We start from the raw sequence: 26960 nt of genomic DNA, 5'->3' as shown, positions 1-26960 counted from the left end.
AGTGTTCCCTGGCACAAGAGCCTTTCTAGACTGAAATTATTAAACCTTGTGTTTTCACTTTCCTAAACTGGCAACAATTAAGATAAATTCACAATGACCAGTAGCTGAGAGGTAAATGTGTGTAGTAAATGATTCATGCATTATATCAGGGTGGTTTTTACTCCTGTAACAACAGTGTTTCTTTTTTTTTAATGTGTTCAGTACAGGGTCTCACTACACAGATTGGACTCGTAGTGATCCTTCTGTTTTCATCTTCCCAAGTGCTGGGATTACAGGCGTGCACAACCATGCCCAGTCTCAGTCCTTGTCTCAGCGTGTCCCCATCCCTGTGCTGCCTAAGCAGGCGCTTTAATCTGCTGAACTCTCTGGTCGGCCAACAGTGTTTCTTAAGGTAGAAAGTTTGTGAAAAAAAAAAATCTTAGGAGGCTAGCAATTTCAGGCAGATGTGAATCTATACCTCTGGCATCTCTGGTTGTAATTTCACTATAAAAATGTCACAACCATCTGGGTAGCAAATGGCTGAGGTCTGCCCTTGTCTGATGATTATAAGTATGGAGATGTGTTTGACCTCAGAGGTGCTGGATTTTTACAAAGGAGTTATGTCAAGCATAACTATGTGGCATTCAGCTGGGATATGTCTAACCAACTTTCTGGATTAGGTTCCTCTGACACATTCAAATGTGTCACAGTTCTACTGGACTTAAAGTTAGTTTTACCTTCAGGGTGAAGCCCTGATTTCCGTAGATAATCTAATCTGTAGAAAGAAAGAACATCAGAAAAAAAATGGATTCACAAAAGTCCTTTCTACTAATGTGTGGATCTTGCCATTTTTTTTTTTTTTAAAGAAAAACCCAACTAGAATCTCACAGCCAAAGAATCTTCTAATATAAAAAGTTAAAACTAATTTCATCTACTTGGAGAAAAGCCTACTAACACTTTTAGACTACTTCAGGGTCATTCTTGGGACCATATCGCTTGTGTGATTTATGTAAATGTTTGGCTGTGCACCTCCAGTTGGAGCTATTAGAGTTTTGTTGGTTCGCTTGGCATATCTCCAGCAAAATAGTCCATTAAAATTCAAATCCTTTCCCAATAATTGAGACAATCAATTTACATTAAACAAGGCACACTTATAATTTTATGTACAATTTAAATTCTATAGAAAATAATCAGTGTGCAATAAAGAGGGACACTTATTTTGATGCAAAGGGGTGTTTTTATAGTCTACATTCAACAATTCTTTCATATTTTCAAAATAGTTCCTCATTATCTTTTTTTGTAGAACAGCTCTATTGTGTTTTATTTTGATGGAGGATCAGGTCCGTGCTGCATGTTTGATAAGCAATGTGACTCTGTCTCTTTCTCACTAGCATTTAAATTGAAAGGATCGAGATCGAGTAAGGTAATACTTGTTTGCTACTTAACATGGAATAATTCTTATCAAAAGGTTGAAAAATAGATTTGTCTCCTTTTTGCCAGCATTAGTGAAATGGCAGCACTCGTTTGGCTTTACCTTTTTTTGCACTAAACCAGGTAGCTATTGCTATGCCAGCACTTGAATCAAGCCCTAAGAAAATTGTTCCAAAGGCTTGGAAAGGGTGCAGAGGGTGAAGGCACCATGGTTGCACTACTGTGTGCTGAAGAGTTCCAAGAAAGCTTCAGGCTCACCCAGTCCTTGCAAGACAGCTGGACTCTTTTGAACATGCCTGAATCCTCCGCAGTCCTCATTCGTGAGTTCCTAACAAGACTAGTATTGTGGCAGGAAATCTAGAACATTGGAGAAATATTATTAGGAAGAATATAGTAAAAATAATGACAAGACAGAAAACAAATCCTGTCAGAGCCTGAGAATATATTTGGCTTCTGCTTGCTGTGTCTGTCTGTTTCCATAAGCGGTCCAGAATAGAAACCGGATGTTTAAAATCTCTCTCCCTTTCACATGCTCTCCTCCCCTCCTGTCTTCCTTCCTCTTCAGCATTAGTAGACTTACTATTTTTATTAGTTTTTATTTATATTCCTAGTTTTCAATATTTGCCATTTGTGTGGATAACACATTAATTTTTAATGAAATATTTTCAGACTCTGGGAACTCTTGGAATAGCTGAATCATAATAGAAAACTTGAAATTGATATAGACTCCAAGGCAGTATATAAACTGAATATGACACTTGCATTACTTTCCCTGCTCGCAAATGGCAAGTGGTTATTTTAAAAGATTATGTGTACTAAGATGTAAATCTCTTGATTTTTGTATATTTTATATACTACTACTACTTGTTATACTACTTCAATAAAAAATCAAAATGAAATGAACATCAAAACAATGTTAGCTGATGTGTTTATTTAGAACATATTTTTTGATAGGCCACATTATTAGTAAAGCAATTCAGATATGGCTTAAGTTGTGTCTTGGGCTTAACTTTATTCATCTGTGTTGTAGAACTAAGAACTTAAAAGTTGACATTTTTCCCCCTGGGTAATTCATTTTCTTGCAGTCAGTACTTGTTTTTCAAAACAAAATACCCATTTTTGTTTCATATTAGCATTGTTAAAATTAATCCTGGAAATTATTTAGATATTTTTTGTATGTATACTATTTGTAGAACTGCAACTGTTTGTAACCTGCTTTGAAATTGTGAATTTATGTTTCTTGCAGAAATTTTTATAGAAAAATAGACATTTAAGAACATAGATCTTTTCTCATTCTCAAATTGTTAATTTCTTTTTGGTAATTTAAACATTATTTCAATCATATATATATATATATATATATATATTTAAATTTCTAAAGGTTTTTTCTCATTAATTATCAGCATTAATGATGAGTTTATATTTTTTTTAAATAGTTTATCTATTGTATCCCTAACTACTAATGAATGAATTAAAGAGCCCTCTCCATGTCAAATAAGCCAAATTGTGTATGGTGGCACTTGAGAGAATCAGAAGAGATCTGAAAATATATTGAGTCAAACTTCTTTTGCCCTCTCTACCCATTCTCTCTCCCTATTCCTAATATATACACTTTACAGAGAGGAAACTGGGACCCAAAGGGATAAGGTTATATGTAAGACCAAAGTCAGGTGATGAGAGAACCCACGTTTTCTGACATCTTGTGCTGTTTACTCAACCATTTCCATGTTTCTAGGAGTACAGAGGTGGACTAGTACTAATAATCTAAAGAAAAATACTGAATGGACACAAAACAGCTTTAGCTATCTTGTGCAGTAAATTAGAGACCAATGTTGTATGGTTAATTGGAAGGTTAGGAAGCCATGACAAATGATGTACTCGTGAGCTCACATAGTTTCTTTGTGCATGAGTCGCCCGATTTGGAGCCCCATCTGTTCCTATGTAAACCACACTCAGATTGCATCCATTCTGCACCCATTTTTGTTTCCCTAAACCAAGGACATAAAGACACTTGGAAAGCAGCATCCATGGAGAGTCCCCTATTTTAATGGCCCTCTCCCTACGAAGTCTTCTCCATGTATTTGATGTACACCTCATTTAACAAACTTATTTTACAGGGGGAAAATTTCAGCTTTGTTGAGTCTTTCTAAATCATCCTACTTAGTCTTAATGGAATCAGCAACTCTTTTTTAAAAAAATAATAACATTTCTGAGTTCAGTAAACATTTAATTGCATTTATGTAAATAGCATAGCCAGGCTTGGGAAGAAACATAGCTGACTTTGGGCAATGTAATGCAATTGTTGGGAGTGGAAGTGCCCATTGCTGCCACAAAGTGGCCTTCACTGGCCATTGAGTTTGCCGATGAGCATGGGCAGCATCCAAAAATGCTTAACAGAGAGAAGAGGAAAGTATTGGCTCACTAGGTGACCAGAGTAAGTGATAGTCCACTCAGTGAGCTTCTACTGCATTGTAGTCTATTGTGAATAAGCATGCCTGTTTGAAATTGCCATTGGATTTTTTTTTTTTTTTTTTTTTTTTTTTTTTTTTGGTGAAACCGGGGATTGAACTCAGACCCTTGTGCTTGTCAGGCAAGCACTTATTCTACTGAGCCATCTCCCCAGCCCTTCTACTGCATTTTAGAAAGAACTCCCAAATCAGACAAGTGAAGGCATACAACATAGTAATTGATACTATAAGGAGAATCCACATTGCTTTCTATATGCAGTCTTTCCCTTTGTGTCAGAGAGAGAGACCAATTTGGAGGCAGACGAAAGTGAACTTTTTCTGTCTTCTTTCTGCTTTCTATTGTTGAGATAATAATACCAACTTCATACTACCAGGAAGCTGGGTTAGTAGATCATTCTTATACCAGGCAAACTGTGTACCATTGCTTGGCATGGAAAGCCATGGCACTGCCCAATCTGTGGATTTGCCCCTTAGGTGAGGGTTTTCTGCTGTCCAGTTGGAGATGCTGGATCCTGTAGGCTTTCTGAGACAGTGTCTCACTTTGTAGTTCAGGCTGGCTTTGAACTCACTATATCATCCAGCTTGGCCCCAAACTCGATTGAGAGAGAAATAGATCCTGGGAACTTGGTTATCTCTAGTCTCACTTACTTGGCTATACTGAACAAGGAGGGTAAATTTTTCAAGGTTCAAGGACTCTCAGAATTCATTTTTGTTGTTATTGTTTATTGACATTCAGAAATGTCTAGATGTGTCTCTAAATGTAAACTGAGAGAAGTCTGGTACTCATTCATTGACTAATTTGTTAATTCATTAATTATGTATGCATTCTTCTTGTGTTCACTAAGTTCCAACTATGATAGGAGGGACCTGCAGTGGGCTTAGGAATTGAAAATTGCATAAGACTCAACCCGTCTCTACAAATCTGAAGTTAAGGTCTTCATGTCTGGCTTCCCCCAGACCTTCCTGGAAGGCCTTTTTGTTCTCTATCTGAAGGCCTGTTGTGTTTTGTAAGCCCAGGTCAGCTGTTATCACTCCACTCCTTAACTCTTTTACATTTTAGACTCTTTACTCAAACAACAGTTTGACCAACATATACGACATCATCATTCTTCCTTCAAAATCTGACTTGTTAGGCTATGAATTTAAGAAAATCACATTCTAGTCATCATTGTATGTCTTACATGTAGCATAGTACCTGGCACTTAGAATGAAGTCTTTTTAATCTGCTTTTCAAAAGTCATCTTTCCCCATGTCTCCAAGTTATAAAAGGTAAAAAAAAAAAATGGGACAGAATGAGAAATTGATGTGTAGGTATAACATTTTAAAATAACCTATTATCTTTATCTTCACATTTAGAAAACCTGCTTACTATATGTGTGTCTAATTACTGTCATTAAGTAATATAAATCCAAAGTTTGATTGTATAATAATGTGTGCCAGTGGGCACTTAATAAATATTAATCACAACTATTAAACATGCTTTGATCTCATTAAAATAAGATTGGCTCCCTCTGCCTATTTAGGCCACATAACAATTCCTTGTATTGTTAGTTGGTGATCTTTATTTTCAAGGTTTGTAGATCATGTTTAATGGGGCTACTTACTAAGGCTGTTAACAGTTACAAAAATGACTTTGACTCTACAAAGTTTATGACCATCATTTGGAACGAGTTATATGTTCTCCAAGCTTTTGCTTTCCCCAGTGGCCTGATATATTAAAACATGATTGTGAAGTTACAAATTGTAATCATTTTTTAAAATCAGCTAAAATTGGCTTCTTATGTAATGCTACTGATTTGTGTATTGTAGGTGAAGGAGACAATACAACATTGAGGCTTAGAAACACTTCTTTCGCTTTATCAGACTGAACAGCCCTTGGAAGCTGATCCTTAAAAAGAGACTTCCATTTCTGGTTCAAAGCAAACACATTTAACTTCTGTATCTCTTCTATTTTAAAATAATTATTTTGTGATCCATGTGTAAAACAGCTTCCATTTTTTCCCACAGGGTCCTTAACATACAACATTCACATTGTATTTCCTGTTTCTTGCTTAAATTATGTGATTGTGTTCCTGTGGAGGGTTATTTTCAGTTGGTCCTAACTGGATTATGGCCCGCTGCACTCTACAGCTTTTGTCCTAGAGCAGAGAAACCAATTTTCCTGCAATTAGGGCAGCCCAGGAAGCCCATGGGACCTTTCTCATGCTCCATATTGGGATTCCAGGTCTCCTAACTTCAATGCAGAGAGCAAGTGACTCCAAGGTAAGGCTTAAAGATGTTTCAGATGCCATCTCCCCAAGGCTCACAGAACTGCACCATCAGGGTGAGGCTTTTAAAGTTGGGTAGGGCATGGCTAACAAAACCTCGAGGTCTCACTAGCAGCCAGCATCCCCCAGCTGTAGACTGCTAGTCATTCTGTTTTTCTTCTGTTTTCCAGCACTTAGAGCACTGTGTATACATGAACCTTTTGTTTTGTTTTGTTTTTACCTCATTAGAATTGTGCAATCTTTGTGAACCATGTGTTATCAATCGACAAGTTCCAGGATATGAAACTGTGTTGAATTCTCTAGGAAGTAGCATTGTTTTGGTTTAAAGTTGTTAGGAATGATTAGGATTAATATAGGCTGATTTACATGCATGCTCAGTCCTTTCTACCAGCCCTTTAGGATGTGAACTCACCTGGCTTTATCAGTTCTTTGCTAACAGTTTTGAGCTGTGGTATACTTTGGTCTGTTTGAAGAAACAAAAAAGCCAAAACAAACCCCAAAGTAAAATACCTATTATATAACAGGAAACCTGCCGGCCTTGGAGATACAAACACTAACAATCCTGACTTCCAGGGATTCTTGTCTTGTTGGACAAAAATGGCATGAAGCCTTTGTGCTAGCTGCACCAGCCCCTACTTTAGTAGGGATGCTGATGTGGCAGAGGCAGTCCCCACCTGAGAGAATTCGGGTGAATGTCTTGAAGGAAGGGATGCTAGAACTTGATTTTCAAGGATACGTTGGTACATGCCAGGCAGGAGAAAACATCTAGAGGAAAAAACTACATCGTGCAAGGGAAAACCTGCAAGCAGGTCAGAGTTGGTGGCATGGTAGGTGGGAAAGCAGGATTCATTGAGACCCATGACAAGGTGGCTCTTTGTCCTGCAGACAATGGGGAGCCAGAGAAGGATTTCAAATAAGGCATAGTAGCGGGTTGATATTTTTTTCATAACTCACCCTGGCAGCAGCATGGAGTGAGTTTTATGGAGCCAGACAGAAAAACTAGATAAGAAATAATGACTGCCTAAAATAAGAATGAAGGAGAGGTGTGGGATGGGCTATAGAAATGTTTAAGAAGTAAAGTTGTGTATCTGTTGATAAGGGAAGTGAAGAAAAGAGAAAAATCAGGGGTTTTTTTTCTATTACAAATTAGTACTGTTTTTGTATGATTTAACTTCTAGTGACATTCTTTCTATCCCTGGGAATTAAGTTGCAGACTGCAACCAGCAAATCTAAAATGGCATTGGTTAGTCATCTATTCATTCATGCAAGTTTTCTGAATCAAGTCTACATTTTTCTTCTAAAATTAGTGTGTCCTTTATTTCTATGACCAAACTAATGTTTTGTTTTTTGGGTGGGTTTTTTTGTTTTGGTTTTTGGGGTTTTTTTCTGGTTTTTATTTGTTTGTTTGTTTGTTTGGTTGGTTGGTTGGTTTACAAGGAAAGCAATGGGTATGGAGAATAGTATGGAAAGAGAGAAGGAGTATGACTGACAGCCAGTTCTCTCTGACTCTTCACATTGCTCATGTATGACCCTCCCTTGCCACCCATCCAGGAAGATCTCTTCTCCCTGCACCGTGGTGATAGTTTAGAGCTGTGGAATCCACTTCACAACACACTTATCAGCTACCTAATGCTGTCCTTGGTGCTAGGTGGAAGAGCCCTACTTTACAGCAAAGACTCATAAATAGATAAATACATTTAGTATAAAAAGTATAATAAGACTTCTCCTTGGAAAGTTCTACTAATTATGACTCCAAGCCATATTATGATTTCTAAGAGAAAAACCCCCAAAAATATTCAAATCAAAATATTAATCAAAATGTCTGACATTGAGAGATTAGTTACATAAACAAATAGAAATAGGTTATAGAAATTTCCTTTAAAAAAGAAATTTCCTACAATGGAAATTTAAAATACCCCAAAAAATTTACTTTGTCAGCAAAACATGCTCACTGATATGACAGAATACTAAAAATATATCTCTATAGAGAAATAGGATACAAGTGTAGTAGGTTACTCTATTGTTTTGCATACACAAAATGTAAGTATATATATGCAGAATATCATGCCTGTTGCATGCTCTGTCTTGCTTATCTCACATATGTGGACTCATATTTTGCCCCCTGCGATTTGTACATAGAATTTAACATCTTGACTTCTCCAAAGACTATATACCCAAAAGCGCTCATAATCAAGCATAGATTTTGCTGAAGGTACTGTAAGAAGATGGAGAACATTTACACCACACATCCCGGAGAAGCAACAATCTCCCGTAATTCCTACTTCTTTCCTCCAAGGTCTTTTCCAGGCTGCATTTCTACCCTGGAACGTTTTTCTTCTCTCCTGATCGCCCTTCTGTCCTTTTGCTTACTATTTCTCTGTTTTCTTACATTCCCTAGATTCCTTTCCCTCTTGCAGTGTACAACACTACAGTTCTGCTCCAGCCCTCCAAGGCTTCACTGTATTCACTCGAGTATGCATATGTTCAAGCTATCTTGGGTCTCGAGAAGTAAGTTGAACACTACAATCATGTGTGTACATATACACAAATTGTATGAAACAGCATTTACCTTTACCATTCCTTCTAAAATCCATATTTTTTATTTTCCTTGCAAAAACTTGCTTCTGACTTTCTAAATTAATGTTGTGGAGCCAGGGAGATGGCTCTGTAGAATAAGTGCTTCCCTAGCAAGCGCAAGGGTCTGAGTTCAATCCTTGGTTCTGCCAAAAAAAAAAAGAAAAAAAAAGACATTAAAATTTAAAAAATAAAAATAAAAAATAAATTTCTGCACTACTAATGGGTCTAGGTACAGAGTTAGAAAAGTTGTGCCTTTTTTTTTTTAAATGTATTTAGTAAAGAGACTACAGAATCTCACTGCATAGATCAGACCCATAGTGATCCTCCTGTTTTCAGCCTCCCAAGCACTGGGATTACAGGCACACACCACCACGCCCAATCTCAATCTATATCTCAGTGCACCCTGGAGGCAGGGCCGGCACAGCCTGCTAGGGATCAAACCCCAGTCCCTGTGTCTGCCTAAGCAAACGCCTTAGTCCACTGAAAAGCTGTGCTTTGAAAGGCTGTGAAAAGCTGTGCTTTGAAAGGCTTTTAATGACCTTCAGCAGGCAGAATAGCAATTTCATTATCAAATTATCAGATTATTTCTTCCTAATACCTGGTGAATAAAATTTTCCCTAGCTTGTTACACCAAAGTGTGCGTGTGTAATGCACTCCAGAATGTGCTGCGATGGCTGTCTGTATTCAGTGGCATTACTAGTTTACTTTCTTTCATTGCAATAATGGCTACACTTTTTTGCACTGAGCATGTGTTACTTTTGTGAGAGGAAATGTAAACAGTAACAAAACGGAGTCACTTCAGGTTTTGTTCTTGTAGGAAACCTCCTGACTAACCTTTCCAAGCAGTGTGAGATCCTTCAACCTGTTTTTCCGTTTGCTCTTTTTATTTTTCTGTTCCCCTAAACCTATATCGTTGCCTTATAACAGTGTATATTTGATATGTTTTCCTCCTACTTCTTAAATCCTTCTTCCTTGGTTTTGTGTTCATTGTTGTCATAAGCCTCTTCTCCCTCGTTGCAGTAGGATTTCTTCTTTTTTTCTTAACTGAGGATTAAATCCAGCACTTTCTTACTAAATTACATCCTCAGTCCTTTTTGTTTTGAGGCAGGGTCTCCATAACTTGCTGACTTGCCCAGACTGTGCTCACAGGGGTGCGCCTCCTCCCTCAGCCTCCCAGAGTATGGAGTCTGTACAGGCATATCACCATGCTGGCTCTGCAGTGAAATTCTTCATCTAAAATCCACACATAATCTTCAGAAAATGTACACAAAATTTAATGTTTTGTTTTCGTTTTGAGGGAAGCAGATCCAGTTACTTTTCAAGTGTCTCTGTTGTGACGAGCAAGGGTCTAGGTCTGTGCACTCATGGCCACTCGAAGCGTTGAACTCCTGAAGTGCTGCTCTCAGGACTCTCCCCGTTTGTCTGCCTTCCTTCTCTGGGTTGTGTCACAAGGTGAAGACCTGTCTGTCTCACTAACCACTGACTTCTTACCACCTGAAACAGTGCTTGAAAGATAGGAGCCAATCAAAAGTGTGTTTTGGCTCTGGGGAGCTAGCTCAGCTGTCTAAGTGCCTTCCTAGCCAGCTCAAGGACCAGGTTCAATCCCTGGCACCACAGGCCATGCTGTCAAAACCGGGCGTGGTGGCCAACACCTGTAATCCCAGCACTGGGGAGCCTGAGACAGGAGGGTCACTGTGAGTCCAAGCTGCATAGCAAGACCCTGTAAGAAATAAATAAATAAATAAATAATTTTTTAAAAGCATGCTTTAATGATTGGGCCCTGAGCAGAAAAGACATTTATTTCATACTGTCCTTTTTCAAAGTTGATTAAATATCATGTTACTTGAGGGAGCAAAAAGTAATCAGAGAGCCTAAGGATATAGCTCAGCGGCACAGTACCTGCCTGGCAAGCACAAGGTCCTGAATTGCATTGCTGGTACCACAAAAAGAAAGAAGGAAGAAGAAGAGGAGGAGAAGGAAGGGGAGCATTGTAAGACTCTTGAGAATTCACCAAAGGTCAGGAAGAAAGAGGAGGGAGAGAGGAGGAAGAGGAGGAGGAGGAGCATTGTAAGACTCAGAATTCACCCTGGGGTGCAAGGGGTCAAAAATTGATCTTGGAGCAGGCTTTGATGTGGTGCCAAGGTGGGGTCTCTTTCTGTATCCCATGTACTATCCAAAGTTTCCATTTAGCCCTTCTCTGACCTTAAATCTCACTCTTCTTGGCTGGCTCAGGGCTCTGACCCAAGTGTGGGAGGTCACTGGCATACAAGCCCAGGTTTAATGATCCTTGGGTTGCAAGATATGGCAGTACTTTTGAGTTTCACTTTCCCCAGCTTCATTTAATATGGTTCATCTTGCTTTTGAAGGTGGTTTATTCCGTAGATTCCAGACAGGGTGTTGTTGAAATAGTAGGCTGATGTCTCAGTGTAACATATTGGCCCACCGAGATCTATAAGAGTGTGAATCACAAACCCGCCTCTGTGTGTTTTTCATATAGTGTGAATGTTCTAGATGTCAGAAAATCCTGTTAAGAATGATCAGGTTATCTCACTGAGCCATCATGGTATTTTGAAATATTACTTCGGTAGAATAACTGTCCTTCTTGTTCTCATATAGAGAGCAGAATATTTTTAAAACCAGGTAATTCAGCCTGTAATCCAAATTGTAGTTGGTTTATTTTCTTCTGAATATGTTTGTGATGGGGACTGTATGCTTAAAGTTCAGCTCTGTGTGTGGTATTCCTGTGATCATTTCAGTATATAAAGTAAGATGTTTACAAAAACCAACCTGAGACCAACACAGCAGTTTAGCAGCAAATTCCTACTCTGGGTAATTAACAATAATTGGGATCTTTCTATTGGCTTTGCACAAACTCAGATTAGTAGTAAAATACAAGTACCATCCCATTTGGCGAACTCTTACACTTCAAACAGTCACAAATTTGCTTCTGATTGTGCTTTTCATTCGCACCTAGCTCAGATTTTTGCCTGATGCTTTTTTAAATCCTCTAATTTACATACTGTGGTAAATTTAAAATGAGAACAGATGAATGCTGCTAAACTTTTCTGTTTCACTGATGAATATGGTATTTTGCTTCAACTATCTAGCTGTTATATATTCAATGACCTTTAAAACATGAAATAGATACTTTTTTCATATATACTATGCCGGATGGATTATTAGTATTGTGTTGCTTTTGAAACTGTGATTCTGAGACACAAAGGCCAAACAGAGAATCTGGGAACTGATTTCCACAAGACTGAAATTCAGAGTTTTCTTGTCGTAGAGTTCGTACCTGGGCAGAGAGGCACCTTTTGTATTTGATTCCCCTGAATTTATGGGAGGTGATGTACCAACCTACGTGCCCTGAGGTCCCAGTGCATCTTGGTCAGTGCTGTGGTGCCCCTGGAGTGCTGTTGTTTGGATAAGGATCTCCCAAAGGTCCAGATATTAATGCACGGTCCTGTCTGTAGCACTATTGGAAGCTGGCAGAACATTTAAGAGGCAAGACATAGTGGGCGGCAGTTAGGTCACTCCAGTGTGACCTCTCGAGGGATATTGGAGTTCCAGCCCCTTCTTTTCTTCTGCTTCGTGATCACCAGAAGGGAAGCCATTGTGCCCTGCCACTTGTTCCCCGCCATGGCACACTTCCTCCTGCAAGCATAGGCTCAAATTGGGGCAGGCAACCACAGCCTGAAACTTCAAAGGCCATGAGCCAAAATTAACCTTTCCTCTTTTTAAGTAACCTCAGGTGTTTTGTTGTAGTGACTAAAAGCTGACAAATACAATATTAGAACAAGTATGAGTAAGAAAAGAGGTAGCATTTTTTAGTGACTAATAAAGAGCTGGCTTCAGCTAAGTGCAATATGTTACCTATTTATTATTACTGCTAATATCAGTCTTGTACTCCCAAAGAGCAAATTGAGGTTTGGAGAAATTAAATTATCCAGTAACTGAAATATCTAAAACCCATGTTTTTGGTACCTGACATCATCTTCCTGGTGACAAATCTGTGTCCCCACTTGCTTGTGAGCTCCTAGAGAATTCTTTTATTCATCACTGCATCTTACAAAGTGAGCAACACTCACCTCACAATAGACAGGCCTTTCATCTAGTGGAGAAGTTGAGATTCAATACCCGCAATCATGCACCACCCCCTGCACTGGGGGTCCAAGTGGTCACAGAGAATTCAGATGCAGTGGAAATGAAATGCTTGATGAAGCAAATCAAATCTATTATCACATAATGTTGTGACAGCATTATTCATTTTGCTTTTGATAACCAAAGTCAGTATTTCAAAGTTTATATACACTACTTAGGATAAAAATGTTATAAATTATAAAAGAAGAAAAACCCATGGCACATTTTTAAAGATAAATATGTTTTTTAAAAAAGGAATACAATTTCATCTGAAAGGAATGAAAATCTTTTAAACCTTTAATAAAAAATTCCTACAAAAAAATTAGGTTTTGTTTTATCCAACCATAAAAATAGTGGGCTAGTTGCTTAACATGTATTTGCTCTATGTCTATCATCTTGATCATACTTGAATACACTAGGAGACTGGTGGCTCTGAAATTGAATAAATAACCATAATTCAAAGTGTCTGACACTAAATTCAGTTTGACAGAAAGCCAAGCTGTTGCCACTATATCTCACTTTAAACAAACCCAATATATTAAATCCAGATTTACAAATGGATTAGTTAAGTGGTCATTCTTCACTTAGTGACATAATTTGCTGTAGTAAGTTTCTCTTGCAATGCTTATAAATGGGAGTTAGTTTATTAGAATCCTGTGTTATTTGCCACATTTCAAGTGCAAAGTACATTTAATAATGTTACCCGACAAACCAGCAGTTTCTCATTTGTCCCCCATTTCCTGGGAAACAAGTAAACTGGTGACAGTTGTCTCTGCACTCAAGGCAGGCATGTTCTTGGAGCAAGAACTGGGACAAGTGGGTGACCTGTGTGCCATGGGCCCAAGGAAGCTCAGAGTCCAGGCTCCCTTCTTTGGTTTTCCTGTCTTCCAGCTCTTCATCCACTGGATGAACCAGGATTATCCTCAATTTATCACAGTGGTCAGCTTTTTCTCCTTTGTCTGGTTAAAGTGGGACATGATTAGATCTTTGTGAGAGGAGTCATTATGTTCTCTCCTCGATTCTACCTTGGGCGGTGCAGACGTTCCATATTAGGCCAGTGGGTTGGTAGGGATATTGAAAACACAGGACACTAGAATGCTCCAGGTGGATTAGCTTAACAAACTTGCTAAAATAAAGTCAGGTGGAAAACTTAAGGATATAGTATTGAAATAAACAGTATTTTTTAAAAAATGTATGTCTCCAGTTATTATCACTGAAAACCATTTGATGAACTATAGCAGGAGAATCAACCTAAGAAAAAGCGGGGTAAGAGAAATTAGAGTGAGATTTGTGCTTCATGTAATTATTATCATGTAAATATAATCTTTTAGTTTTTCTTTTTACACCAATATACCTAGGCCAAAGAAGATCATTCCCAGCATTTAAAGGGAATGCAGAAGTAGTTCATTTTGTCTTTGTGTGGGAGTGGGAAGGTTTTCTTTTATATTTTGAGGGTCATCTTCCATCTTTATCTCTTCTTTCTTGCTGTCCTTTTCCTTGGGCTTGTATTCCAAAAATACTTAATTTTCTATTGCAGAACTGGACTAAAGAAGCTAGAGTTCAGCTTAAAGGCCTTTGTGCAGATGCTTTGTTTTTAATGAATGTTAAATGCCTTCATCACACTGTCTTATAGAGAACATTTGTTTTTAGGGCTCTTTGTGCATTCTTCTGAGAAAAAAACGAATCAAATCTGTCTTACTCAAATTCCAAATTCTAGAGGAGCAGATTGTCACCGAATATATAGTGATGTACTTCCAAAGAGGAAAATGGTGGAGGAAGCTAGGTATTTATCATACATGCTAGAAACATTAGTGCTCTGTGAGGAGAAATGGACTTTTATTCTCTTTTGGTCAGATATATCCTACATTATACCAATTAGTTTGTTGATTGCTCTATAGTGTTTTCTTTATGGAAAAATATTCAAATTAAGCATGTGTTTGTTCTGTTGATGCTGAAGACATAAAAGAAATTTCATTCTCAGCATCATCTCAACAATGAAAGTTATAAAAGCAAAAAAATGTAAATATCCACATTGTTTAATAATCGGTTTTAGAACCAACGCATTATTCTTTAATCCATCATTCAGACATAATAATTTTAAATATAGGAGTCTATTAGAAAGTATATGGAAAGAGGGGCCAGCCAGATAGTTCAGTGGATTAAAGTGCCCGCTTAGGCAGATGCAGGGACTGGGGTTTGGTCTCTGGCATGCCGTGCTGGCCCTGCCCCCATGGCACACTGAGAGGGCAGTTGAGACTGAGCGTGGTAGCAGGGACCAGTGCTTGGGAGGCTGAAAACAGGAGGATCCCTATGAGTCCAGTCTATGTAGTGAAACCCTGTAGACACTGTACTAAATACATTTTTTAAAAAGACAGGATACGGAAAGAATCCACTCTTTAAGTAAATATGTATTTGCTTTGTTTGGACTGACAGTTTCCATATTGATGACAGCTTCCCATGATTGACTGGGATCAGGCCTTGAGAAAAAGTTTTTTCAAATATATTATTTGTGAATTTACTGCAATTCATTAACTTACTACAGTCCTTGCACAAATGTAATGTTTGTAATGCTATGGGTGGTGTGAAAGTACAGTCTCTGGGTGTACCTTTTCATTTGTTCTGTAAAGCGAATGAAATCTTTAATACGTTGATTTAAGCTGCTCTGAATTGATTCTTAAAAGAAAACTCATTTCTGTATTTCCATAATTGCAACCTCACACATGCTTTGTAAGTTTCAGCTGGCACCCTCCAACCCCTCTGCTAAGTGGTTGTCAAGGGTGGCTATTCCTGTTCACAGTATGAGGAAACCCAGAGACAGAGATCTTATTGACTTACACTGTGAGACAACATTGTTGCTAGTCTGTTGTTATGTGTTCTCTTCTCTTTTCTAAGTAGATGACAAAACGGAGCTGCCATGCCTAAGTTATCTCTCTGTGTCAGAAATATAATCAAGTATCCTGGTGTGGACAGAGACTTCCCTGTAGGAGGGAAGATTATCCTAGATCAGAACACCTCCCAAAATGAAGGCTGAGCAGCCACAAGACAAAGCTCTAGTTGAGTTTTACTTTGGGGTGTAAGTCAGAGCAGGTCACTGATTGAGGAGCATCTTCATGAAGACGCCTGACTAGTCAGCACACATGATCTTAAGGGCTTTGCTGTAAGAGAAGCTTGACATTCCTGGCCCAGGCCCCTGTGGCTGCTCTTATTTTGAACTTCAGGGGTTTCTGGGTCCTGACCCTTTCCTTAATCCTCCCATTTCCATAGTTTGATGGCATTGAACACTATATTACATCTCTTGCTGCCATGTAAAATTTTTCCGACATCCCTTATAATAGTAAACATAATTGTATCATTATTCCAGCAAAAACTAACCTCAGTAGTGCTTACTAGGTCCTGACCACTGTTGAAATCACTTAGCTTTCTGTACTCATTTTGTTCCCATAGCAATCCTATCAGGCAAGTGCTAGCATTAGCCCCATTTTATTGGTGAGGAAACTGGGTACCAGGAGATGAAGTAACTGACTGAGGGTCACACAGCTATTGCATGATGGATGCCAAACTCCAACCCAGGCAGTGTTTCTCTCAATTCTGTGAAGAAGGAGTACTGACTAAAGAAACTTAAGAATATGTTAGATCCCATAGAGCAAAATTTTTATAGCTCTTCCTGTTGCAGTTGATTATAACATTGTTTTATGTGCCCATTCTGTGTTCTCTGAACTGCCTTTCTGCCACTAAACGACTGCTACTGTCTTCCAAAGACCATTTGATCCATTCCAGAATTGTATCCCAGCATACATGCCTTGCTCACACAAATCCTAAGTGTGAGACCCTATATGGGTGGAGTTTTAGGGGCTTTTTTGCAGTGTTACAAATGGAACCCTGGTCTTCGAGCAGGCTAGGTAAGTGCTCTACCACTGAGCTATATCCACTAACCTACATGTAAAATTTTTGTGTTCTGATAATTGGTTGACATGTGGTAAAGATGATAAAATATTAGCATTTTCATATTTGCTATATATTAACTTTAGTTTGAGACAGATCTTTAGAGAGGAAGAACAAAAAGAAGAGAAGTTGGAAGTTAGTAAAATTTTTTCTTCCTACCATAAAAGAAGCAAATCTTAGTTACTGATGGTTTGCTGTGATATTTATTATTGTCCACTATGATAGTTCTCCAGGTCACTCAAATTTATAATTAATGACACAGAGGCCCAGAGGAAGGAAAGGTGGCAGTCCCCAGAGGTGAAGGTAGACTTGATATAGCCTTATCTGATTGCACTTTTCAGGTTCTAAGTCCTCTATGAATATGGTCCAGTTGGACCCAGAAATTCAGTGGCTGTGTTGGAATTTAACACACAGTCATAAGCAAGCCTGAGGCCCGGGAGGCACTGCAGGGGAAAGAAGTCACTGAAAGAGTATTATAGAAAGGCTAAGTGGGGGTAATGTTTGCAATAAAATGAAAGCAAACGTGCTACCTTTTGAAAGAGTGGAATGGAAGGTGAGAGTGAGACATTAGGAAGCTAGTAAGTTCCTAATCACACACTACCTTTGAGGGTGCCCAGGCCTTCATTTATGACCGCCCCAAGGTGCTATGGTAATTCAGGACTTTGGAGAAAAACGTCATACTAATGGCTATCACAGTCACACTAGCGTTTATTGCTTATGCCTTTTTTATGTATTTAGTACAGGGTCTACAGGGTCTCACTGACAGATCGGACTCGTAGTGATCCTCCTGTTTTTTCAGCGTCCCAAGCACTGGGATTACAGGCCCACACCACCACGCCCAGTCTCAGTCACTGTCTCAGTGTGCCCCAGGGGTGGGGCCGACACAGCACACTGGGGAGCTTATCTCTTATTTTGTTCATTTTTAAGATTTTCTCTGCTTTTTTTCCTGTTACCATGGCAATATTAATGATATTGATCTAGTGAAACATGATTCTACTGTATTCACCAGTGTGGCATATATTAGATTTATAAAGAATATTTAGTAGACCAATTTTGCAGGTACTCATAATGCACATGCATTTTATTATTGTTGTTACTTTTGGTTATCGAGTAGCCAGGCAAAAAATTAAGGTAATTAACAGAGAGCATTGCCCTCCTCCATGTACACATGCACAGAATGGATGGTCTCTTATTTCAAAGTGTCTGCATGAGGTTACTTTCCTGGGAGGCTTCATGAGAGGACATGCAGTGTGTTTGTTCCTTTCCCGAGGGCGACCTGCAAGCGTGGAGTCATCCCGAAGGCCCCTGCCTCGCAAAGCACTGGCCACCCCTCACCACCGTGGGACCTGGGTGGTTCCAGTCTCAGAATGCTAATGCAGGTCTGGAAGATTGGCCGCTGAAACCTGGACGGAGATGCTTTGCAGGACAAGAAGTCCCGTTACTGTTTCCTTAAGCTGAAAGTTTTACGGCTCCACTGGAGGGGACAACATGCAAGTAACATGTGGTCATTATGAAGAAAGAGATGAAATTAGTGCACTTGGGAGCTTGCTTCACTTTCAGTAATGTCCTCGTCACACAGAGTCCCCAACTTCCAGCTTTTTGGATTTCTCCCTTCTCCTATTTGTGTGATTCCCGCCAGCAGCGTGTTGGGCCTATCCGTTTCTCAGCAGTTCACGTCTGTGGCCTCTTAGCCTGTGCCTCCCAGCACACCTGAAGGGAGCACCGTTCTCGGCAAGCCGCTGCCTGTTGTGTCTTATTGCTTAATTATTATACCTACTTAATGCTACTTAGAACATTGTCAGCTGTTGAGAAAAGGTAATTATCACTAGTGAGATGAAAAGCACTTTTTTGGCTGCCTTACGGATACACATTTTACTGGTACCTTGATACATAATGGAGCCTGATAGCAAAACTTTCGCTTGTCTCTTCTTCAAGCCACAGCTGTTTCCCTGCTAAATTCAGCCCATCTGTCTTCCCTTCCGTAAAGCTGTAGGCAGTATAGCATAAGTACAGAAGCAGTTCAGTGCTATTTTGGATAAACATAGCTGAAATTTGAATCTTTGCCATTTGCGATGCACACATTTTGTTTTACTGCTGTAAAGAGAGCTGTCAAAATACAACTACATGGATAATTTACTAAAATACAGTCAAATGTAAGGTTGATCAAAAGGAAAGTACACTGGGTCAGCCTGACTGTTCTAGTGCTCAGAGAGGTGTTTCAGACCTCCAGGTCCCCACCAAGTCTGGCTGGGCTAAGCAGCCTCTCAAGTCTTTGTTTAAATCTTGCAGACCAATTTTCAGAAGCAAGCAGTTCTTTCTAACTGCATAATTTGAAGAATCTTTAAGAGGCTGTAGACTAAGAAGTCCATGTTTTAAAAATTATTTTTAACATTTTATTTATTTGGTACAGGGTCTCACTACACAGTTCAGATTCACAGTGATCCTCCTGTCTCAGCCTCCCCAGTGCTGGGATCACAGGTGTGTGCCTCCATGCTCGGTTTTGGTGGTCAGCATGGTGCCGGGGCCAGCACAGCATGTGGTACCAGGGATCGAAACTGGGTGCTTGCGCTTGCCAGGCAGGCACTTAGACTACTGAGCTTTCTCTCCAGCCCAGAAGTCCACTTGCTTAATCTCCAAACTCATGTGTGTTAGTGGGAAACATTTTCTCTTTCTTGGCACAGCATGGAAGAATTAAACTACAATATTGTTCTGCTGTTTTGAAATTTATTGCCTCAAAATGTTGGTTACCAATGAGACAGTCTTAATTCCATCCCATTTGGTATTGCTGGGCTACTGGTGCACCTAATGTACCACTGTGTGGTTGGTTGTTCTTTTAATCAGTGATACGCAATGCTTCAGAGTCAGTGGTAGGGTTTCCTTAGATGAATTCCTCTTCTGACTACTAAGACCTTTCACCCCCACCTACATCACTCCCTTCACACACACAATATCTACTTTTTTTCCCCAAAGGCAGAGATCTGTTCTAGGCCTAAATGAGTTACCACTTCTTCGAGGAGAGGGACAAGTATCTAATAATGTTTTGGTGACCACTGTGGCCTAAGCTCATAAAAGGTATTTGAACTTTGTTTAAACCAAGGTAAATGAAACGCAACATCTCTGGGAAGGGATCTCTTTCAATTCAGTGTTTCCTTAGGCTCAGGCTTATATTTGCTCTCCTCCACCCCACTCCTCAGCCCTGCATGTATGTAACAAAGCAGGAAGGCAGAGGATAAGGGTCTGGGAACCAGGCTGGGGGGCAGGGCTCCCCACTTTCAGCCCTTCCCCTTTCCACCAGAACTCAATCACACAACTGCACCTGAACGAAGGTGGCCAGACACAGGATCTAGAAGAAGAGAAGCCTGGGCAGTGGTGAACTCTCACTCTCAGGCCCACCATCCTGCCTCCAAAATCACCCTCTGCAGGCAAATGACAACTCCAGCATGCAGAGCCATGGCAAAGAGCAGCACAATTTTCAGGCACAGGGCTGTGTGCCTGTGAAGGTGGTGCCCTTCACTGATGCGGGCCTGCAGGGTGTGCCAAAACGTGGATTCGGTTAACAACTCTGAGCCTCCTTGGGAAATCCTGCCTTGCTCTCCACGGTATCCCAGCAGCCCCCAGAGGAGGCACTATAGGTACTTAGCAAGTGCTTGTTGAACAATATTATGTTGTTTTCATACTTGCCATGAATTCCTGCCTTTTGGTCAGTTAGGAAACACGGGCGTCTGTTCTGTGTGTTACACTTGCACAGCTTTAGCAGAATCATAGTGCTGCTGGGCCCCCAGCTGCTGCCAATAAAATTGCTTGCCTGGAAAGTCCCCAAAGCCTTTTTTGCACCAAAGCATTACCCTCTTTCTTCCAGTTTTCCTTGAGTGACAGAGATGGAGACAGAGACAGAGATGGAGAGAGGAAGAAGAAAAACAAAAGAGCCCAGACTCTGGCAATCAAGAGACATGACTGCCACAAACGCAGCAGCTGCCCTCAAGCTGTTGATAGAAATGGCAGTTCCTGCCAGTGGTCCCTTGAAAACCAAATAACTGAAAATGGGAGGTGCAAGGAGCTCACAGTGTGAGAAGGAGGAAGCAGTGACAGTGCAGCACAGTGACAGCCATCAGGAGACTGGCCTAGCCAAGAGAGGACCACTTGCGCAGAGTGGGGCATGCAGAAGGGAGCGCCTCTGATAACTCTTTGAATTGCGCATGTTAATAAACTGTGTTGGACTTGAGATGTAAGAAGAGAACAAGCGCCCGACTTCTGGCCGGCAGCCTTTACGTTCCGTATTACCTGTGCCTTGCTGGCCTTCCTGACTGCCCAGCAGCCAGCATGCTGTATTTCTGAGGCTAGCCAGCACCCAAGACCGCTCTGACTCAGCTACTCTTCTTCCTCTTTTTGCTTTTTTGAGTCAAGGTCTCACCATATAGTTTAGGCTGCTCTTAAATTTACTATGTAGTAGCACGGGCTGGCCTCAAACTCAAAGACACCTTCCTGCCTCAGCCTCCCTAGTCAGCCACTCCTTGCAATGCTTATGCAGGGAGTGCAGTCTAATCAGCATGAGTCTATGGGAAGAATTGTATTTTGGAAAGGAACAAATAATAAGCATAAAAAATGTTATCTACAACAACAAACTTAGTGAGTTTTGGTTTTGTAATAATCCACTGACATCTCCCCATCTTTATGATATGACTAGCACCCATGCCTTGGGCTTCACTGGCACATGAGACATGGGAGGAGAATGAGACCATTCCAGCAGACTGGCAGAGGCCCACATGGGCTAAGTAACGCTGTGTACTGGAAATGCCCTCAAGGGAATTGATGTGAACTCGGCTCCCAGGAGTCAGCAGGCCTGGGCGACCCCTGGCTAGAGAGGAGGGTAGAAAGAACCCCTCGTCAGAGCTGGAGGCGGTCAAGTCCTCTTGACCCAGAGTTGTTAACATGGTTGCACAAAATGAAGTTCACAGTGGAAAACACTGCACTGTGTGGCTGATGGACCCTCGATCCTCAGGGTGATACCTATTTATATAAATTCCGGTTTAAAGCATATAATGGTATTGGTGGTGCTTTTAAATATTTTCTCTGGATGTTTTTCACTTAGGCTTTTCAGGGATGATAACTGTTATGGGGCTTACACATCCCTCCCTCTCCTCACGGGTGGGCCAGCTGCTGTGTCGTGAACATTAATAATTGTATCTGGCTCCATTGATATCTGTTGGAGATCACAACTTAGTGACTATTCGTGTTCCACAGACTCATCTAGTAAGTATTTAATTTAAAAGGCACAAAGACCAGTAAGTGGTTATCTGAGCCTATACTTAGTATTTCATAGTGCAAGTCAGGCTGTACCACTTAGTCAACTGCGATGCCAAGGAGTTACTTAAAAAACTCAAATTAATACACATTATTAAACATATTTACACACACTGAACTATTTCAAACTAGTACTGCTGGAATAAAGACAAAAATAATACTGTGTATTTACATAACACCATTAACACCTTTCATTAGAAAAATCTCAAGCCTTCACTAACGAACTAAACTGCTCAGCGCCCTGCGAGGTGTGTAGGAAGCAAGGTAGAACAATAAACATGAAGTTAATGACAGACAGTGGGCAGCATGCTTGGAGAAGGCAGGCATTCAAGTTCAGGTCACCTTGTCTATGGAACCATAGTCCCCAAAGAACCTACAAATGTCATGGGTGATTATAGACTTTGTTCTGCTTCTAGCTCTGAATGCTGTTTGCTGTTTTTCCAATCTAAAAATCAGTATTTGACGGTTAGGGCTATGATAGTGACTTCTAATCTCATCCTTTGATCCAATGCTTAACTTTCCCTAGGCCCAAGTTAATACAATTTTATTCATTCGTTCATTTATTCATTTATTGACAGAACTTTTTACAGAAAGGGGCTCTTCTGTTCTCTAGAAATCAAGAGGTATACAGGCACATGCTGATCAGTGAGGAAGGCCCGGGTGAGCCCTGGTCTCTCCTGGGAGGGTCAAGGCTGCTGGAAACAGCAGCGACCTACACCTCCCATGATGAGCCTGACCCAGCACAGAGAGCACAGAGAACTTTCCAGAACTTCTCAGGAGTCCCAGGACCAGCCTGGAGTGTGATTCAGAAGAGTGCTAAGAGAACCAGTGTGAACACAAGCATGGTAGCAGACCAGTGGGGGTTGTAACGTTTTCATTTAGAATTGCAAAATACTATGTATTAATGTCTTTGAATACATTTTCAGTTTGCTATTCTAGTGAATTTCCCAGAAGTTTGGTGCTGGATCTCGGTGTGAATTTGGTTATCTTATCTATCAGATTTATTCACCTGGTCCTTTGAGGAAAGAGAGCTTTCTCTCTGTAAGTTTTGTTCATAGTCTCTATTTTGGTCTAACCTCTCAGACTTTCAAATGATTTAGGTGTCACAGATCCCCAGGATAAGATAGTTTTCAGACACTATAATTTAAATGTCTCTGGAACGTAATAAATAGAGCTTCATCTGGGTTTGGGGAATGTTTTCTTCTCAAACAGCTGTTCATTTGTATTAACAATTTTCTCTGTCTCTAGAAGACAAGCAGCACTTTTAAATACATAATCCTGTCTTCCTTTTCATCCTGTTAGCTGTGTTCATTCTGTTGTTTGATACTATATTTAGTATCCCTGTGTGCTGTGTGCAGACATGCTGCCTGATCTCAGGTCTCCAGAAGCAACGCCAGCACACACGTGATCGTCCTCTGTGAGGTCAAATCATCACTCTTCTCATGGGACTGGCCAATTTCACTGCCTCCTGCATTCATCAGAGACCATGTTGGTAAAGGAATTTAAGTACCAAATGAACAAGTCTTTTTTTTTTTCTTCTGTATTTTAGGGAAGGGTCTACAGGGTGTTTAGGGTCTCACTACTAGATAAGACTCATAGTGATTTTCCTGTTTACAACCTCCCAAAAGCTGGGAATACAGGTGCGTGCCACCACGCCCAGTCTCAATTGCCATGTCAGTGTGTCCCAGGGGCAGGGCCAACACAGCCGGCCCAGGGATTGAACCCCCAGCCCCTGCACCTGCTTGCAGGCACTTTAATCCACTAAGCTATTTGGCCAGCCCTTTTGCCTCATCTTTAACAAGCTAAGCAAAGGATCTCTGGTTTTTCATTTAGAGAGCTCTAATTAATACCCAAAGGATGGTCGTTTATGAGACTATGATGAAATTACTGGTAACTAACATTTGATATATATCAGTAGTTGAAGATTTTTCATGCATGATTTCCTATTAACCTTGGGATATAGGTAGAAGAAATATTATTAAAATTCCATTGTAGTTTGAAGAAATTATGAAACGTTACAAATTCCAGAGACTGATAGGCTGGACCTTATGCTCTTTGCTCCTTCAGGCCTCGGAGGATCGCTGTAAGGAGAGTGGTTATAAGCTTGGGGGCTTAGCCCAGCTAACAGAGATTCGAATCCCAGCTGTACCACTTCCATGCTGTCTCCCTGGAGGCAAGTTACTCATTTCAGGCCTGACCTTCCTCATCTGTAAAATGAGGTGGCCATTGTGTTATCTCCTGCCCAGATTCTTAAGAATAAGTTGTGACACAGCGTGTTCAGAACAGTGCCTGCCATAGAGTAGGTACTCCACAAGTGTCAGCACAGTGAACAACACATAATACAAAGTCGGGTTTCGTACTGTGTCCCCAGAAATGAATGCTAAATGTTAGTTCAGGTCCTGTTCAGAGTGAACGCACTAAGGAAAGTACAGTCAAGGGTGATCACAAAGTCCATCCTATTGATACCACTAGCAAAGTCAGAACAAAGGAGTTCTCCTGGTACAATCCAGAACTACTCCAGCCTATAAAATTAGCGACAGGAAATTTTAAAAGTCTGCCTCTGGGGGTCTGTGTGACTCTCAGTGAGACAGGAAATATGCCCGTCTCCACTTTTGATAGACTGCAGGGGCCCTTCAGAACATGCCTTCTAGCTCTGAAGAAGACCATGGGATTTACCCGGATAACCTGAGAGCCTGACACCTGTGCGGCAGCATGTGCTTAAACACCACTGAGCCTCAACTAGCACATCTTCATTCATGATCAGTCATGCTTGGACCCTCCTGGAAGTTGCTTTTCCTTAACAGTGGCATCAAAGATGTATGAATTTGGAAGAATTGAAGTGATAGATGGCAGAAACTTCCAGTTGTTTGTGTTAAGTCCTATTCTGCTCTGAAGGGACTGAAGTCAGCTGTAAAATGAAGAGCAAAGAGTTTATAAAGCAAAAAGGACTCCGCTCATGGAAATCAGTCGGGCTCTGTCAGATTTGGGAGACTCAGGGAGGGAGAGCACAGAGCCACCTGAGACGGCCGTGTCTCCATCTCCTTGCAACAGAAACGAGAGGAGGGTTCAAATAGGAGCTCGTGGCTTTATTTGGAGAGTTGTCTGGTTAAGCACATATGTGCACCACAAATCCAGATTTCAGTTACACCCGCTCACATTTCTTCATGTCAGCATCTGATCTGCAGCCTCCAAATGTTCCAGCATTCCTTGCAAATAATTTTGCTTTGGAAGCCTTCTACTGATAGATGGTTAATTTATATTGAAAGACTATTCTCTTGATAAGAAATTTTTGACAGTCTCAGCAATGCTCAATCAGATTCCAAATATACAATGACAGCTTGTTGGTGTGCGTTTATGTGTGTGATGCATTCAAATGCACGCGTCCTGTCCTCTGCATTACGAAGAGCACCATCTTAATTTTTAACTATTCTGTAGGGCTGTATATGAGTATGGATAGACAGAAGTATGATGTTTGACTCAAGGGCTCTGTGATTTGCTCGAAATGTCTTAAGTACAGGGATTTTTGTTCTATGAAACTTCTTCACCAAGTGCCCAGTACCTTTCTGCACATTTCATCAGGGATAATGTGGTATAGACCAAAGGACAAGGGATATCAAAGAGAAATCTGTGTTCTTGTTCTGTCTTCACTATTGAACAGCTAATGTTAGAATTGTGGCTTTCAATTGAAGATAGCATCCCAGCTTTGCCACTCATAAGCTGTGTGAATTTAGGCAAGATATCGGTAGCATCTGTTGCCTCAGTTTCCCTTATCCATAAGATGAGGATCATATTATCAATAATACTTTCCTTAGTTATTTTATTACTGAATCTCAGTTACCTCATTTGTTAGGAGAAACACCTCCTACAGTAGAGTTACTTTGAGAAATGAATGAGCTAATGTATGTGATAGTCCCGTCATATAAGCTGTAAATCACTCTATTAAAATGATGATCATTATTATTTATTAAGCATCTACTAAGTTCTAGTCACTCTATATACTAGCTCAAAGTTTTACAACAATTCTGTGAGGTAGATAGCATTATTTTATTTTATTTTATTTTTTTAAACATTTATTTATTGTGGGGGGGCAGCTCAGCCCACCAGGGGGCAGGGCTGGCTGGCATGTGGTGCTGGGGGATCAAACCGCGGTCCCTGTGCTTTGCCAAGCTTGTTCCAAGTAGGTGCTTTAGACCACTGAGCCATCTCGCCAGCCCGATAGCATTATTTTATACTGCAAATGAAGAAGCAGACTTACCAGGATTTTCCTAGTACCACACTCAGACTGTAATCTGGATCTGTTTTAAATTCAGACTTGTCATTCTGGATAACCACATTTCAATGACAATAATTCAGAGAATTGTTCATAATAATTTGTTGTTCTTATTGATGGTAGAATTTGGCTCTCAGTATCTCATTTGCATGAATGTATCATCTTTGAGTAGTATGGCATTCGTTGCATACGTTATGTTAAAATATTAACTTTGAGGAGATACTTTAATACATACTCATTCAAGATTGCATATATTTCTACACACAGAAGACAGATATTTGTACTGCTAAGCCCTAGTCTATGAGTGCAGTTCAAAAAAAAAAAAAAAAAAAAACTTATCAGCTGTATCCTAGTCAGTGGGAAGCTGGTTGAAATACATATGCTTTCTTCAAGGTGAGTGGTGTGAAGGGCATACATTTTTGCATGGATAATTCTCATTATAGTAAAAGATGTCAATACTTTTTAAGTCATTCCTCATGTTTTTACATTTTGGTTACATGAATTTTCATTCATACTATAGGTTACATGGAAGCTGAATTTACAATGTGAGGCTCCTGCCCGCTTGCTAATTAGCTAGTGCCCTGC

At 40.2% G+C, this 26960-nt stretch overlaps 1 protein-coding gene across 3 annotated transcripts in view; it reads left to right on the top strand.

Moving 5' to 3' along the window:
- Sdccag8 (serologically defined colon cancer antigen 8) overlaps positions 1 to 26960 on the top strand; it is a 220526-nt gene that overhangs the window by 170791 nt on the left and 22775 nt on the right. Inside the window, exon 17 of one of the 3 annotated variants that reach the window (XM_023710181.1) lies at positions 16726 to 16761. The exons of the other annotated variants lie outside the window; for them this stretch is intronic. Within the exon in view, the coding sequence (XP_023565949.1) occupies positions 16726 to 16761 (36 nt within the window). The remainder of the gene's footprint in view (positions 1 to 16725; positions 16762 to 26960) is intronic. 3 annotated transcript variants of the gene reach the window in all.

Source organism: Octodon degus, unplaced genomic scaffold (assembly GCF_000260255.1).
Source record: "Octodon degus isolate 3935 unplaced genomic scaffold, OctDeg1.0 scaffold00017, whole genome shotgun sequence".
In the NCBI taxonomy this organism is placed as follows: Eukaryota; Metazoa; Chordata; class Mammalia; order Rodentia; family Octodontidae; genus Octodon; species Octodon degus.
The sequence above is the reverse complement of the archived record's forward strand: the minus strand, read 5'-3'. Positions and strand labels throughout refer to the sequence as shown.